At 34.2% G+C, this 18996-nt stretch overlaps 1 protein-coding gene across 6 annotated transcripts in view; it reads left to right on the top strand.

The window, feature by feature from the left end:
• LOC132558214 (rho guanine nucleotide exchange factor 7-like) overlaps positions 1-18996 on the top strand; it is a 92335-nt gene that overhangs the window by 47780 nt on the left and 25559 nt on the right. For all 6 annotated transcript variants that reach the window (XM_060222755.1, XM_060222754.1, XM_060222753.1 and 3 more), the window contains 3 exons: positions 4496-4576; positions 10515-10664; positions 12180-12264. In XM_060222755.1, coding sequence (XP_060078738.1) covers positions 4496-4576; positions 10515-10664; positions 12180-12264 — 316 coding nt within the window. The remainder of the gene's footprint in view (positions 1-4495; positions 4577-10514; positions 10665-12179; positions 12265-18996) is intronic.

Here is an 18996-nt window from a genome sequence, read left to right as displayed (position 1 = left end):
TGTTGATATTGACACTGAACTGTTTGTTATTTATTTGTTGATTAAGAGGTTTTAAGCCTTCATCCATTGTTATGCAATTGAATCCAATTATTCAATTAGAATGAAATACCATGAATATAGTTTGGGAAATTTAAACTCATTAACAGAAAAATTGAAAAAAAGCCCATCAATTTTTTCAATTTTTGTGTCGCCTGTAGAGGTAGCGGACACTAAGGAATCACTTTGTCCAACGTCACGCGTTGGCGGAGTCCGTGGGAAAGTTTTCCGGACTTTTTTCGTTTATGCTTTGAGTTATCAAAGCGATTTTTAGTATGTGGCTTCTTGTTGGAAGGGTACAGATTAAGTTTGATTTCCGGCTGTCTGTGACCCTTCAGAGTTATGCCCCTTTGAACTTAGAAAATTCTTTGGGAATATAGTTTTCTGGACTTTCTTTGATTATGCTTTGAGTCATAGAAATGAAATTTCGTATTACAACTTTATGGTTGAATGTTGCAAATCCAGTTTGATTTCTGGGTGACTGTGAGACAACAGTTCCGAGGAACTCTTGTTCTATATTAAGTTTTATAGTGTATAGAAGTAATCAGTTTGATTTCTTTTCGGAATAACATTATTAGATTTACATTTATTGCATTGTATAAATGATGAAGGCATGAATATATTCCCAAATAATTAATATGTACAACATATCTGGAACAGCCTAACACTTAAATGTTTGCTTCTTAAAATGGTTTCACATACTAAGAGAAGCATCATAACGACACTGATTTTTCAAAAACAACATTTTTCTCTGGTTGGGGTTTATGCCTTAACTTCAAGTGGATATGGAAATCTTATTACACAAAATAGAGGACAGAAATTATTTTTCTTGAAGAAGATATTACCTGCATCATAGTTTTAAAATATGTGGACTATTTGGCTTCAAAGTATTGAACATACCAATGGGTATCCAAAAAATGTTTCTAGCTTAGTAGCAGATATCCTGCAAGCACAGTAGGTGTCTTCCATTTACTTTGCAGTATTCTTCTGGTACACTTAATGCTGACTATATAAATGATATTTTCAGTTCTCTTTGTAAAGGGTGTTTTCCCTCTACTGTGTAAAACAAGTTTCTTGTGCTTTTTTAGAGGGTGTCTTCTGCTTGCTGTACAGAGAGTATTGTCAGTGTTTTCTTGTGGAAGGTGTCTTGCTCACTGTGCAGAGAGTATTGTCAGTATTTTCTTGTGGAAGGTGTCTTGCTCACTGTGCAGAGAGTATTGTCAGTATTTTCTCGTGGAAGGTGTCTTGCTCACTGTGCAGAGAGTATTGTCAGTGTTTTCTTGTGGAAGGTGTCTTGCTCACTGTGCAGAGAGTATTGTCAGTGTTTTCTTGTGGAAGGTGTCTTGCTCACTGTGCAGAGAGTATTGTCAGTGTTTTCTTGTGGAAGGTGTCTTGCTCACTGTGCAGTGCAAACATTTAGTTCTCTTTGTATTTAGTGTCTCTGGTTTGCTTCATGTAATTGTCATTTGGTTTTTGGTAGATCAGATTTCCGGCTTGCTTTGTACAGATGAGACCTAGAGCTCAGTTTGGTCTATTTTCATTGTCACAGTAACTTACTTAATCAAGATAAATTTCTTTTATTGATGGCTTCTCAGGCATGTGACAATTTCCTGTTTAAAACTACTTCTGAGTCAGAACAAACATCCTGATGCCATTTTGTTTTGGTGTCCTGTTAGCATCATGTGAATTCCTGATTTCCATTGAATGAACCGCCCTGTTTTAAAATCAGGTTTCGGGATGATGTTTCACAAAGGAAATATTTGGTGGGAAAGGAAATAGTTCTACTGAAGTAAATAGGAAGGATATTCTAGTCTGAAGTAAATTCAATTATCAACAAATCTTTCTCTTCTGTGGTGAATTAAGAAAGAGCTTTTGATAATCTATTAGAAGTAAATTTGAATAGATAGGTTGGTATGGTTAATGCAACCCAAAGTGGTTAGAACTGCTTAGTATTCTAAAAGAACTTTGTCAAAATGGTTTTAAAAAATTGTTGACAATTTCTCAAACAAACTTGCATCATCTGTAAGTTTGCTTTTTACAAGATATGTAAGGCAATTTGATCAGCTTCTCGGTGAAACTGATCTCTGATGAAGTGTCAGTAACAGATTTGCCTGAACAAAAACAAAGCTGAAGAGGTACTATAGATTAAGGATGTAGCCCACTCCAATTACAGATGAGAAGATATATCTTTGAAATTACATTGTCCTTCAATATCAGTTTAGGGGCATTACAATATATTTCTGTCTTGGAATCAGAGACACAAGGAAGTCATATGAAACACTGTAGTAGTCAGGAAATTATTTTTTTTACAGGAAACTTTCAGTTAGAAATGAAACAAAGTATTTATACTGAGTGTATATGTGTATATGTATGATATAGAATTCCTGGTTTAATTTTTATTTAGTACAGTCCAGGTCGCTGCAAACCTGATTAATGACATATCCAGTTAGTCTAACTCCTCAAATATGAAACAACTATTGCATTTGTGTATATCTGTTAATCCAATATATCTCTGTATATCTGGTAGTTCAGTAACTATCTCTGTATATCTGGTAGTTCTGTAACTATCTCTGTATATCTGGTAGTTCAGTAACTATCTCTGTATATCTGGTAGTTCTGTAACTATCTCTGTGTATCTGGTAGTTCAGTAACTATCTCTGTATATCTGGTAGTTCTGTAACTATCTCTGTGTATCTGGTAGTTCTGTAACTATCTCTGTGTATCTGGTAGTTCAGTAACTATCTCTGTATATCTGGTAGTTCTGTAACTATCTCTGTGTATCTGGTAGTTCTGTAACTATATCTGTGTATCTGGTAGTTCTGTAACTATCTCTGTGTATCTGGTAGTTCTGTAACTATCTCTGTGTATCTGGTAGTTCTGTAACTTTCTCTGTATATCTGGTAGTTCTGTAACTATCTCTGTATATCTGGTAGTTCTGTAACTATCTCTGTTGTATATCTGGTAGTTCTGTAACTATCTGTGTGTATCTTGTAGTTCAGTAACTATCTCTGTATATCTGGTAGTTCTGTAACTATCTCTGTATATCTGGTAGTTCTGTAACTATCTCTGTATATCTGGTAGTTCTGTAACTATCTCTGTGTATCTGGTAGTTCTGTAACTATCTCTGTTGTATCTGGTAGTTCTGTAACTATCTCTGTATATCTGGTAGTTCTGTAACTATCTCTGTATATCTGGTAGTTCTGTAACTATCTCTGTATATCTGGTAGTTCAGTAACTATCTCTGTATATCTGGTAGTTCTGTAACTATCTCTGTATATCTGGTAGTTCTGTAACTATCTCTGTTGTATCTGGTAGTTCTGTAACAATCTCTGTATATCTGGTAGTTCTGTAACTATCTCTGTGTATCTGGTAGTTCTGTAACTATCTCTGTGTATCTGGTAGTTCTGTAACTATCTCTGTATATCTGGTAGTTCTGTAACTATCTCTGTATATCTGGTAGTTCTGTAACTATCTCTGTTGTATCTGGTAGTTCTGTAACTATCTCTGTTGTATCTGGTAGTTCTGTAACTATCTCTGTTGTATCTGGTAGTTCTGTAACTATCTCTGTATATCTGGTAGTTCTGTAACTATCTCTGTATATCTGGTAGTTCTGTAACTATCTCTGTTGTATCTGGTAGTTCTGTAACTATCTCTGTATATCTGGTAGTTCTGTAACTATCTCTGTATATCTGGTAGTTCTGTAACTATCTCTGTGTATCTGGTAGTTCTGTAACTATCTCTGTATATCTGGTAGTTCTGTAACTATCTCTGTATATCTGGTAGTTCTGTAACTATCTCTGTTGTATCTGGTAGTTCTGTAACTATCTCTGTATATCTGGTAGTTCTGTAACTATCTCTGTATATCTGGTAGTTCTGTAACTATCTCTGTGTATCTGGTAGTGTTGTAACTATCTCTGTATATCTGGTAGTTCTGTAACTATCTCTGTGTATCTGGTAGTTCTGTAACTATCTCTGTGTATCTGGTAGTTCTGTAACTATCTCTGTGTATCTGGTAGTTCTGTAACTATCTCTGTGTATCTGGTAGTTCTGTAACTATCTCTGTGTATCTGGTAGTTCTGTAACTATCTCTGTATATCTGGTAGTTCTGTAACTATCTCTGTATATCTGGTAGTTCTGTAACTATCTCTGTGTATCTGGTAGTTCTGTAACTATCTCTGTATATCTGGTAGTTCTGTAACTATCTCTGTATATCTGGTAGTTCTGTAACTATCTCTGTATATTTGGTAGTTCTGTAACTATCTCTGTATATCTGGTAGTTCTGTAACTATCTCTGTATATCTGGTAGTTCTGTAACTATCTCTGTTGTATCTGGTAGTTCTGTAACAATCTCTGTATGTCTATACATACATCTGTGTATATATGTTAGTTCAGTGTATATACCTGATAGATTAGAATATTTGTTCTGATTGAACTAACTAAATTTTGTTTTGTTTTCCAGAATGCATGCATGGATGTAAGGAAGTTAAAGGAAATGGAGTACGAAATACTAACAAGTGCAATAAAAGGCTGGGAGGGGGAGGTAAGGTTCATTTCTTATACCTGGTTATCTCCCTTGTTGGGTTTGACAACTTTTAAGTTTGTGTAACATTCTTGTCACAATATTGAAAGGATCTCTGTGGCTCTATGAGCTGTCCCTTGCTTCTCAAATCATCTGCACCATTCATCTTCCCTTCCTTGGTAACTTGCAATTTTAAATTAATTGATATATAGAGATTAATCTGGTAATTGACTTGTAGGTTTATGCTAACTTTATAATTGACTTGTGGGCTTATGTTAACCTTATAATTGACTTGTAGGCTTATGTTAACTTTATAATTGACTTGTGGGCATATGTTAGCCTTATAATTGACTTGTGGGCATATGTTAACCTTATAATTGACTTGTAGGTTTATGTTAACCTTATAATTGACTTGTAGGCTTATGTTAACCTTATAATTGACTTGTGGGCTTATGTTAGCCTTATAATTGACTTGTGGGCTTATGTTAACCTTATAATTGACTTGTAGGTTTATGTTAACCTTATAATTGACTTGTAGGTTTATGTTAACCTTATAATTGACTTGTGGGCTTATGTTAACCTTATAATTGACTTGTGGGCTTATGTTAACCTTATAATTGACTTGTAGGTTTATGTTAACCTTATAATTGACTTGTAGGTTTATGTTAACCTTATAATTGACTTGTAGGTTTATGTTAACCTTATAATTGACTTGTAGGTTTATGTTAACCTTATAATTGACTTGTAGGCTTATGTTAACCTTATAATTGACTTGTAGGTTTATGTTAACCTTATAATTGACTTGTGGGCTTATGTTAACCTTATAATTGACTTGTAGGTTTATGTTAACCTTATAATTGACTTGTAGGTTTATGTTAACCTTATAATTGACTTGTAGGCTTATGTTAACCTTATAATTGACTTGTAGGTTTATGTTAACCTTATAATTGACTTGTAGGTTTATGTTAACCTTATAATTGACTTGTAGGCTTATGTTAACCTTATAATTGACTTGTGGGCTTATGTTAGCCTTATAATTGACTTGTGGGCTTACGTTAACTATATAATTGACTTGTGGGCTTATGTTAGCCTTATAATTGACTTGTGGGCTTACGTTAACTTTATAATTGACTTGTGGGTTTATGTTAACCTTATAATTGACTTGTGGGCTTATGTTAACATCATGATTGACTTGTGGGCTTATGTTAACCTTATACTTGACTTGTGGGCTTATGTTAACCTTATAATTGACTTGTGGGCTTATGTGAACCTTACAATTGACTTGTAGGCTTACTTAAACAACACACCTGTTGGTGTTACACTTGCATGCTTGTCTTGATACCTTTTGGTTTTACTTTGGTCATTCATATGCTTTCCCGAACTGTCCTGGTTGTCTTGGGCATGAGAAAATACCTGATATTAAAATCTTATTATGGCACTAAAATATAGTGACAAATGACACTGCATGGGTATATTGTTTGCATGTTTGGTGCTCTTAGGAACATGTGTACATACCTTAGGTACATGTTCCATATAGTTACCACCTCAGGATGGTAGACACAGCAATTTTTGTTCACAATATTTGATATACACTGTGTTTTGATTGGTAAGGAAGATAAAGGTAATTCATGGTGGTCAAACAAGCTTTTGTCAACTTGTGTTGTAGGTTTTGAAAGTTAAGTGGATAGAAAATCACTTTATTATTTATGCATGGTTCCTAACCATCAGATTTTTAATTAAATAAACAGAATGACAAAGTGAAAAAAATAATAAATTTGGAATTATTATACATTTTATGTTAAAATTTGTACTTACTTTAGTGAAAGTCGTATCTACACAGCTAAAATAAATGTTTGTGAATTTATTGATGTCTAAGATAGTAACCCCGTGTAATCAGCTGGAAACACCCTTATAATTTCTAATTGGGAGACGACGCCCACATTATCTGTTGAGTGACAAGATTCCAGTAATTAGGATTTATCAATGTCATTAAAGAAACCATAAGATAAAATATATGAAAATATTCAGGAATGAATAGATTTGAGTTGTTATTCCTTATGATGGCTTTATTTTACCATGGAATCAAAACCATTGATGTATAAAACATAATTAGGACTATGAATATTTCATCTGGATTTTACGCAATTTTTGCCAATTTAAGAATTGTGGCGCATTTTTTTTGCAAAAAATAGATACAAGAGAAAAAAATGTCAAATAGTTTGTGTATTAATGATGTTCATTTCCAAGAAAAGAAAAAGAATTGTTCAAAATATTACTTAACTTCTTAAACTTATGAAAAAGATAATTCCTAAAGAGTCATTAGAAGTTGTTGAAAGCTACCTGTCTGACCATGGTTATTTAAGCTACCTGTCTGACAATGGTTATTTAAACTACCTGTCTGACCATGGTTATTTAAGCTACCTGTCTGACAATGGTTATTTAAACTACCTGTCTGACAATGGTTATTTAAACTACCTGTCTGACAATGGTTATTTAAACTACCTGTCTGACAATGGTTATTTAAGCTACCTGTCTGACAATGGTTATTTAAACTACCTGTCAGACAATGGTTATTTAAGCTACCTGTCTGACAATGGTTATTTAAACTACCTGTCTGACAATGGTTATTTAAACTACCTGTCTGACAATGGTTATTTAAACTACCTGTCTGACAATGGTTATTTAAGCTACCTGTCTGACAATGGTTATTTAAACTACCTGTCTGACAATGGTTATTTAAACTACCTGTCTGACAATGGTTATTTAAGCTACCTGTCTGACAATGGTTATTTAAACTACCTGTCTGACAATGGTTATTTAAGCTACCTGTTTGACAATGGCTATTTAAACTACCTGTCTGACAATGGTTATTTAAACTACCTGTTTGACAATGGTTATTTAAACTACCTGTCTGACAATGGTTATTTAAACTACCTGTCTGACAATGGTTATTTAAACTACCTGTCTGACAATGGTTATTTAAACTACCTGTCTGACCATGGTTATTTAAGCTACCTGTCTGACAATGGTTATTTAAACTACCTGTCTGACAATGGTTATTTAAACTACCTGTCTGACAATGGTTATTTAAACTACCTGTCTGACAATGGTTATTTAAGCTACCTGTCTGACAATGGTTATTTAAACTACCTGTCAGACAATGGTTATTTAAGCTACCTGTCTGACAATGGTTATTTAAACTTCCTGTCTGACAATGGTTATTTAAACTACCTGTCTGACAATGGTTATTTAAACTACCTGTCTGACAATGGTTATTTAAGCTACCTGTCTGACAATGGTTATTTAAACTACCTGTCTGACAATGGTTATTTAAACTACCTGTCTGACAATGGTTATTTAAGCTACCTGTCTGACAATGGTTATTTAAACTACCTGTCTGACAATGGTTATTTAAGCTACCTGTTTGACAATGGCTATTTAAACTACCTGTCTGACAATGGTTATTTAAACTACCTGTTTGACAATGGTTATTTAAACTACCTGTCTGACAATGGTTATTTAAACTACCTGTCTGACAATGGTTATTTAAGCTACCTGTCTGACAATGGTTATTTAAACTACCTGTCTGACAATGGTTATTTAAGCTACCTGTCTGACAATGGTTATTTAAACTACCTGTCTGACAATGGTTATTTAAACTACCTGTCTGACAATAGTTATTTAAACTACCTGTTTGACAATAGCTATTTAAACTACCTGTCTGACAATGGTTATTTAAACTACCTGTCTGACAATGGTTATTTAAACTACCTGTCTGACAATGGTTATTTAAGCTACCCTGTCTGACAATGGTTATTTAAACTACCTGTCTGACAATGGTTATTTAAGCTACCTGTCTGACAATGGTTATTTAAACTACCTGTTTGACAATAGCTATTTAAACTACCTGTCTGACAATGGTTATTTAAACTACCTGTCTGACAATGGTTATTTAAGCTACCTGTCTGACAATAGTTATTTAAACTACCTGTCTGACAATGGTTATTTAAACTACCTGTCTGACAATAGTTATTTAAACTACCTGTCTGACAATGGTTATTTAAACTACCTGTCTGACAATGGTTATTTAAGCTACCTGTCTGACAATAGTTATTTAAACTACCTGTCTGACAATGGTTATTTAAACTACCTGTCTGACAATGGTTATTTAAACTACCTGTCTGACAATGGTTATTTAAGCTACCTGTCTGACAATAGTTATTTAAACTACCTGTCTGACAATGGTTATTTAAACTACCTGTCTGACAATGGTTATTTAAACTACCTGTCTGACAATGGTTATTTAAACTACCTGTCTGACAATGGTTATTTAAGCTACCTGTCTGACAATAGTTATTTAAACTACCTGTCTGACAATGGTTATTTAAACTACCTGTCTGACAATGGTTATTTAAGCTACCTGTCTGACAATGGTTATTTAAGCTACCTGTCTGACAATGGTTATTTAAGCTACCTGTCTGACAATGGTTATTTAAGCTACCTGTCTGACAATGGTTATTTAAGCTACCTGTCTGACAATGGTTATTTAAACTACCTGTCTGACAATAGTTATTTAAACTACCTGTCTGACAATGGTTATTTAAACTACCTGTCTGACAATGGTTATTTAAACTACCTGTCTGACAATGGTTATTTAAGCTACCTGTCTGACAATGGTTATTTAAGCTACCTGTCTGACAATGGTTATTTAAGCTGTGGTTATTTAGGGATTTTTTTATTATACTGGTGTCCCTGGAGCAGCATGCAACTCTCTTTGTATAGCCAAAAACTATAAAGATTGCTTCCCTTAGCTTGTGTGTGATACTGCCTATCTTTGACATTGGACAGCCGGTGATAAAAAACCCATTCAATATAGGAGAGAGAAGTACTTCTATCCTGCCATGTAGGGGAGATAATCAATTCTACCCTGCCATGTAGGGGAGATAACCACTTTTGCCTTGTAATCACTAATGGCAGAGATTGAAATGGTTTTTATGTATTAACTGGTTTATAGACTATCCTTATATTATTTAATAATCTGACATTAAACTACTAGGTAGTACAAATATCATTGTAGGAATGTAGGAATAGAAATTATGTGTAAATAGATTGGAATCTAATTTCCCTGTGGAAATGATCTTGTTTCTTCGTGTAGCTCCCTTTGTGATACCTAACACAAACTTGATTGGTGACAATGTCTCGAAAAATTTATTGGCTGGAAATATCAAAGCTTGATTAGTGATAATATTACAGAATTGGATTGGTGAGAATGTCACAAAATTGGATCGATGAGAATATCACAAAATTGGATTGTGGGAATGTCACAAAATTGGATTGTGGGAATGTCACAAAATTGGATTGTGGGAATGTCACAAAATTGGATTGTGGGAATGTCACAAAATTGGATTGTGGGAATGTCACAAAATTGGATTGTGGATTGTGGGAATGTCACAAAATTGGATTAGTGGGAATGTCACAAAATTGGATTGTGGGAATGTCACAAAATTGGATTGGTGGGAATGTCACAAAATTGGATTGGTGAGAATATCACAAAATTGGATCGATGAGAATATCACAAAATTGGATTGGTGGGAATGTCACAAAATTGGATTGTGGGAATGTCACAAAATTGGATTGGTGGGAATATCACAAAATTGGATTGGTGGGAATGTCACAAAATTGGATTGGTGGGAATGTCACAAAATTGGATTGTGGGAATGTCACAAAATTGGATTGGTGGGAATGTCACAAAATTGGATTGGTGGGAATGTCACAAAATTGGATTGGTGGGAATATCACAAAATTGGATTGTGGGAATGTCACAAAATTGGATTGGTGAGAATGTCACAAAATTGGATTGGTGGGAATATCACAAAATTGGATAGATGAAATTTTTACTGGTGAGAATTTTATGATTGATACTGGGGCAGAAATTGACATTTTAGACTTTGTATTCCAGGAGATGACCAAGCTCGGAGAAGTCGTACATCTTTCACATGTCCAGGTGGAGACTCTTGCTGGAGATAAGTGTGACCGCATCTTTGTCCTTTTTCCCAGTGTCCTGGTCATGTTGTCCATGAGTCCGCGACTTAGTGGGTACCAATATGAGGTAAGTGTCCACTGTTTGATAGGATATAAACATTAATAGTAAATCACTCTTTGTGATGACCTGGATTTAATTCTTAATTAAGGAATAAGTAAGAATAGCACTGGGGTATACTGTATATATTTTCATTTTCAAAGGGTTTTATTTTCCGCATCATTTAAAATTAAAATGAAATTAGCAGGAAACTGGACATCGTAATTGAAAACTTAAATGAGGACATACATATATGCATACAATAAGCTATAGTATAAAGAAACAAGTCCTTGTTCATCCTAACTGGTAATATCATTGGCCTGGTTTATGTTCATTTATTTGTCAGTGGTATACCAGATTTATTAGCCCATCATCATCAAATAGAGGACTATTCAAATTGCCCTCTGTCCATGGTCCATGATCCTTGGTCCATCGTCTGTTTGTCCGTCCGTTAGGAAACAATTTTTGTTATCACTTTTTCTTGAAAAGAGATAGATCTCTCTTAAATTTCATATGTAGGTTCCTCTTGGTCCCTGGTTTGGTCCGTTGGATTTTGAAATTGATGGGAAAAACCAAGATGGCTGACAGGTTGCCATCTTGGATTTTGACTTTGAAAGTTTGTTATTGCTATTTATTGAGAAGTGTTGGTTCCCCTTTAGCCCCTAGTTGTGTGAATAGTTATGGCCCCTGCTTGATCCATTTACCTGATATGTTACAATCAGGACTGTGGTTTACTGGTATTTACATCATCTTGTTTCTTGTATGATAAAATTTTGATATACAATAAACCCAGTGTTGATTTGACCTGCATTCTGAGGATGATTTTTGTGATTTCTTCAGCTTTTGAAACTATAATCTAATCGCATGTAGCTGTATTTGAAATTGAAATTAAAACGGCAAAAAGCGTACTGGACCTTTCATTTAAGGAAAGATATGCAACAGTTGATTAAATGAGTTATAAATAGGACCCTATGTATTACTAAATGTTGTTTAATTTTATGGTACAATCTGTTGAAGGAATATGAATTGAGTAAAAAAAAAGGGGGTTTTCTTTGAGAAGTTGCCAAAAGATTCTGAAGAAACGTAATGCTAAAAACCTTGGTGGTCTGTGAGTGTGTGTATATTGGAACGTGTTATAATGTCAATCTGGGGAACACAGTCTATACATGTCTCAAGATAAAGATTTGTCTGTGACTGGAATCATAGGCGATTAAATTGGCATCATGTGTATCTGAAGTTGAACATCTTAGCTGCGAATGAGATACGGGTGACATCTGTTAAAGCACTTGAGTAACAGTGATCTAACGTTGACATCTGTTGAGTTGGTAACATGTATTTACATGGGATGCTGTAAGAATGCAGCATTGTTTACCTACAAACACTCCTGACACTTAAAACATATGGCAAGTCTTACACTGTGGCACTCAACAACTCTTCTTATCTGGATCATTGGAGTCGATGACCTTTTGCCTGCTAGGGTGGAGTGGAACAGGTGCCCTATTTCAGTGTGATGGTACTAATTAATTGGTGGTTTTTCCTCCACAGGGCTCCCTTCCACTCAGTGGTATGAGCATATGTCTATGTGAAGAGGAAGGAGAGAATCAAGAATCAAATAGCTTTGAAATATCAGGTAAGTTCATTTACATATCAGGTAAAAACTGTTCAGTATTATGTTTACTTGTATATAATTTCATATCTACACATTTAAATACCATGCAATCTTATTTACATATTCCTCATTTAAATATTGTGCATTCTGGTTTTTATATTGTCTATTTTCATTTACATATTGTGTATTTACATATTGTGTATTCTCATTTCCATATTGTGTATTCTCATTTACATCTTGTGTATTCTCATTTACATATGTATTCTCATTTACCTATTGCGTATTCTCATTTACATATTGTGCATTTTCATTTACATAATGTGTATTTACATATTGTGTATTCTCATTTCCATATTGTGTATTCTCATTTCCATATTGTGTGTTCCTACATATGTATTTTCATTTACATATGTATTCTCATTTACATATTGTGCATTTTCATTTACATAATGTGTATTTACATATTGTGTATTCTCATTTACAAATTGTGTGTTCTCATTTACATATTGTGTGTGTGTTCTCATTTACATATTGTGTATTCTCATTTACAAATTGTGTATTTACATATTGTGTATTCTCATTTACAAATTGTGTGTTCTCATTTACATATTGTGTATTTACATATTGTGTATTCTCATTTACAAATTGTGTATTTACATATTGTGTATTCTCATTTACAAATTGTGTATTTACATATTGTTTATTCCCATTTACATCTCGTGTATTGTCATTTAAATATCATGCATTCTTATATACCTATGCATTCTCATGTACATGTCATTGTTGTCATTGAGTTCATGGATAATCAAGACTTAGGAAGTCATATCTCCATGAATTACTGAATATTTATTTCAGTATTTATTTAAGTAGATTTATGAAGCTCTATTTATCCATGAAATCAAGTGTCCACCAAAAAGTTGGGTTTTTTTTTAAAAACCATGTAAATTGAAACCCATGAAAACCTGTGATTTGACAGTAGATACAAGAAAAATTCTCAGGTAGTGTACAGATTTCATTGTGTCCTTATTTTCTGTTTACATTGAACTTATCACACTTATTGTTTTTTGACATATTTGTTGTTTATATACCAATATATGTAAAAGGTTCATAAAGGTCATTAATTATTTGTGATATTTCAATCTGAAAACTATTGAAGGAATACATATATATATATATATATTTATGCTGGAGCTTTTTTCGCATATTTATAAACCCACAGACGCCACAATAATCATCATTTTTGGCATAGTAGTTAATTGAGTTGATCATGGTACGACCTGGGTATTCATACAAAATTATCAACTAAAAACTGTATTCATAGAAAATTATCATCTAAAATATCGGGAAGCTGAGGCACTCATATCCTACAGCCATTTCAAATGTAGCTTACCACCTTAAGTCTAACTTATATGTAATGTCTATGGGGCCACTAACACATGTATATGTAATGTCTATGGGGCCACTAACACATGTATATGTAATGTCTGTGGGGCCACTAACACATGTATATGTAATGTCTGTGGGGCCACTAACACATGCATATGTAATGTCTGTGGAGCCACTAACACATGTATATGTAATGTCTATGGGGCCACTTACACATGTATATGTAATGTCACACTGTGTATAAATAATGTCTGTGGGGCCACTAACACATGTATAACAAATGACTGTGGGGCCACTAACACATGTATATGTAATGTCTATGGGGCCACTAACACATGTATATGTAATGTCTATTGGGCCACTGAAACATGTATATGTAATGTCTGTGGGGTCACTAACAAATGTATATGTAATGTCTATGGGGCCACTAACACATGTATATATTGTGTCTATTGGGCCACTAACACATGTATAAATAATGTCTGTGGGGCCACTAACACATGTATAACTAATGTCTGTGGGGCCACTAACACATGTATATGTAATGTCTATGGGGCCACTAACACATGTATATGTAATGTCTATTGGGCCACTGAAACATGTATATGTAATGTCTGTGGGGTCACTAACAAATGTATATGTAATGTCTATGGGGCCACTAACACATGTATATATTGTGTCTATTGGGCCACTGAAACATGTATATGTAATGTCTGTGGGGCCACTAACACATGCATATGTAATGTCTGTGGGGGCCACCAACACATGTATGTGTAATGTCTGTGGGGCCACTAACACATGTATATGTAATGTCTATGGGGCCACTGAAACATGTATATGTAATGTCTTTGGGACCACTAACACATGTATAAATAATGTCTGTGGAGCCACTAACACATGTATATGTAATGTCTATGGGGCCACTGAAACATGTATATGTAATGTCTGTAGGGCCAATAACACATGTATATGTAATATTTATAGGGCTACACAGCCATAAATATTACCAAGAGTCTGTTCCAAACTTAAATATGTGTGAAAAGTTCACACTAAAAAAACATTACATTTCATAGTGATTACATTGAAAAGTTGACATTTAATGAAAACATGATGATATGTGCCAAGATATTATCCAGGAAACATTCTAAAGATATTTCTACATATGAATAAATGATAAAAGAGGATCTTGTTGAAAAAAATTCCTGTCTGAATATCTTTCACATCAAACCATCACAAATTGTTCCATTTTATCAGATTTTAAGCAGACCCATGTGAGAAATTGGGTCAAGAATGCCAGTTCAAATAATGATTTGTGCAGGAGTAGTCCTAATCTTTGTACCTATGTGATGCACTTATTTCTTGATGAATGCAGTAGATATTGGTTAAAAGGAATGGAGAAAGATCCAGTGTAAAGCTTGGATGGTATTCTACCTAATAATCGCACATGATACTCAACTTGAAATAATAAGGGTTAATGCAGAATCTCCATAATTAGTTACAAGTATCTTTAATTAACGGGTTTATAGGAATATTTAAATAGTATAAGGTCATGGGATAGGATGTATAAATTTATACAAAGTGTAAGATCGAATATTTAGGAGGCGGGGTGATTTTTAGGTCAAATATAGTATATATGCTGCATTCTTGAAGTGCAAAATGCATTCTTTTGCTAATCCCAAATGAAAATTGATGGTTTTAAATTTTGGCATGTGTTTCATATAATAACAAGTCTGACTTGTACAAGCAGAAATTTTAGGAAGGAATGAAATATATTGGGTCATGAAATACTGTTCTGCAAACACAATGGAGTCTAGGACAAGACAGGGGGATGTTTGTTCTTTTTCCCATCTCTCCATACAACCTATTCGTTCACCATTATTCGAAGTTGATAAGGAGAGACCTTGGCATACTGGAATCTTGCTTTGTTTCTATTTAAGAATGACATAATCTCTTCTAACTTTGATGTAAGATGGACAAATTGTTTCTTGCAAGTACGTCTAGATTGAGAGTATTTACATAAAAGGAGGTAGTGATCATTTTCTCTTGTTCTTTAACTTGTTGGTAAGTTGATGGTGATAACATTCACTTTCATTGATGTTAATCATGGTCAGTAGAGCCAGGGTTTTTATTCCCACCTCTATCGTTAAGCTCTCTCCATTTGCTATGTCGGCAAATTTGGGCCTCCTGGGCTCTGTCCAGGCAGTCTTTATCAGTCGTCACTCCAGAATAAAGGTGATTGTGTCAATTTACACAAGTTTTCATATAAACATTTATTCTATATCTGATATGATAACTTGGCTGATGACTGAAATGAACAACTCCTTGTATCTCAAGCAACTTCATGTCTCGATGGATTTTCATCTAACTTCACATATTGGTCAAGTATCATAATACCTTGATCGTGTTTGTGTTTCAGCCTGCCAGGGTCAATATTAAGGTCATCATTATATTTGTTAGTGCTCTAGTCTCTTCATTTCTCAACAGATTTTGATCAAACTTCTCATATTGGTCAGTTACAATAATTAATACCATAGTTGAACAAGTTGGTATTTCCATATGCCAAGGTCAGCACCAGGGTCACTGTTACTATTTATAGAAAATCATCTTCATCGCTATTGCAACTCATTTCTAGATGGATTTTGATCACTTACATGTGTGTTGATAATATATAGATACAGTTATGTCAATTATCAGAGGGTGAAGTTGCTGGCATGTGTTTTAACTAGAAACTCTTAGAGGCATTTCAGAGGATGTGTTCTTTAACAAAACTTCATTATAAATGGGAGTGGGGGGATTTGTATCATTTAGGATGCTTTGCTATGTATTTAGGAACCTTCACTCCCTTGTAGAGTCTAGAATACTTTGTATGTAATGTCACAATAGCACATATGTCCCGAAATTTGTTTATAACTTTGTCAGGATGAGACGAATCAGTCTGTGGAAAAACATGTCCAATTTGCTAACCATTAACATTACTATTTTTTCTTTATTTTTCTTAAGACTGGAAATAAATGCCAACCAGGAAATGAGATATTTAGGGTTTAAATTGTGTGGTTTACTCTTGGAGTCTAAACACTTTTAAGTTTGGCACAGTACTATTAGTGTCTACAATATGAAATGTGTCGGGTTACACTTATCAACTCTACATGGCTGTTGTTACTAAACCTCTGGTGTAAAAGAGTTCTAACTCCTCAGCACTATTTATTCACAAATTAGCCTTTGTTCATTCTGACGACATGGGCCCTGTTTTAACTCTGATCCTTGGCTATTCTTTTTAAGCACTTATTATGGTTGTTTTCATGTTTTATCAACATGTGGGCTCAATTACACATCTCTAATGTTGTAGAAGTTAGAAAATATTTCCAGTATTTTTGGAACTGTGAATAAAAGTTGTTAAGATAAACAGCTTGATTGTTCACGGTGTAATTACATCAGAGTATCTTTCTAACACTCCTGACTGTTAAATGTTGTTGAAGCTTTACTGGCCAATCACACAAAGCCTTTTTCTGACCCTTTTAAAGTATAACACGCCAATTTGTCATAGAATTTTCAGATTAAAATAGACCATAGCAATAGGAAAGCTTCCCATTTTTAAAAATGGATGTGGATGGTGACTGCTGAAAACTCTCCTGTCTTATTATTGTTTCTTGATAAGATAGAATTGACTTGAATGTTTGAATAGGAGTTTGGTTACAGGGGATATGCTAAAAGGAGATTACTGTAACCTGTGTTAGTGTTACAGGGGATATGATAGACAAGAGATTATTATAACCTGTGTTAGTGTTACAGGGAATATGATAGAGAAGAGATTATTGTTACCTGTGTTTGTGTTACAGGGAATATGATAGAGAAGAGATTATTGTTACCTGTGTTTGTGTTACAGGGAATATGATAGACCCTGTGTTTGTGTTACAGGGAATATGATAGAATTGTTACCTGTGTTTGTGTTACAGATATGTGTTTGTGTTATATGATAGACAAGAGATTATTGTTACCTGTGTTTGTGTTACAGGGAATATGATAGACCTGTGTTTGTGTTAAGAGATTATTGTTACCTGTGTTTGTGTTACAGGGAATATGATAGACAAGAGATTATTGTTACCTGTGTTTGTGTTACAGGGAATATGATAGACCCTGTGTTTGTGTTACAAGAGATTATTGTTACCTGTGTTTGTGTTATATATGATAGACAAGAGATTATTGTTACCTGTGTTTGTGTTACAGGGGATATGATAGACAAGAGATTATTGTTACCTGTGTTTGTGTTACAGGGAATATGATAGACAAGAGATTATTGTTACCTGTGTTTGTGTTACAGGGGATATGATAGACAAGAGATTATTGATAACCTGTGTTTATTGTTACCTGTGTGTGTTTGTGTTACAGGGGATATGATAGACAAGAGATTATTGTTACCTGTGTTTGTGTTACAGGGGATATGATAGACAAGAGATTATTGTTACCTGTGTTTGTGTTACAGGGGATATGATAGACAAGAGATTATTGTTACCTGTGTTTGTGTTACAGGGGATATGATAGACAAGAGATTATTGTTACCTGTGTTTGTGTTACAGGGGATATGATAGACAAGAGATTACTGTAACCTGTGTTAGTGTTACAGGGGATATGATAGACAAGAGGTTATTGTTACCTGTGTTAGTGTTACAGGGAATATGATAGACAAGAGATTATTGTTACCTGTGTTTGTGTTACAGGGGATATGATAGACAAGAGATTATTGTTACCTGTGTTTGTGTTACAGGGGATATGATAGACAAGAGATTATTGTTACCTGTGTTTGTGTTACAGGGGATATGATAGACAAGAGATTATTGTTACCTGTGTTTGTGTTACAGGGGATATGATAGACAAGAGATTACTGTAACCTGTGTTTGTGTTACAGGGGATATGATAGACAAGAGATTATTATAACCTGTGTTAGTGTTACAGGGGATATGATAGACAAGAGATTACTGTAACCTGTGTTAGTGTTACAGGGGATATGATAGACAAGAGATTATTATAACCTGTGTTAGTGTTACAGGGGATATGATAGACAAGAGATTATTATAACCTGTGTTAGTGTTACAGGGGATATGATAGACAAGAGATTATTGTTACCTGTGTTTGTGTTACAGGGAATATGATAGACAAGAGATTATTGTTACCTGTGTTTGTGTTACAGGGAATATGATAGACAAGAGATTATTGTTACCTGTGTTTGTGTTACAGGGAATATGATAGACAAGAGATTATTGTTACCTGTGTTTGTGTTACAGGGAATATGATAGACAAGAGATTATTGTTACCTGTGTTAGTGTTACAGGGGATATGATAGACAAGAGAGTACTGTAACCTGTGTTAGTG

This window comes from Ylistrum balloti, unplaced genomic scaffold, assembly GCF_031769215.1.
Source record: "Ylistrum balloti isolate Yb309-2 unplaced genomic scaffold, AGI_CSIRO_Ybal_v1 Utg370772, whole genome shotgun sequence".
Classification (NCBI taxonomy): Eukaryota; Metazoa; Mollusca; class Bivalvia; order Pectinida; family Pectinidae; genus Ylistrum; species Ylistrum balloti.
Note: the sequence above shows the minus strand (reverse complement) of the source record. Positions and strands in the feature narration are given on the sequence as shown.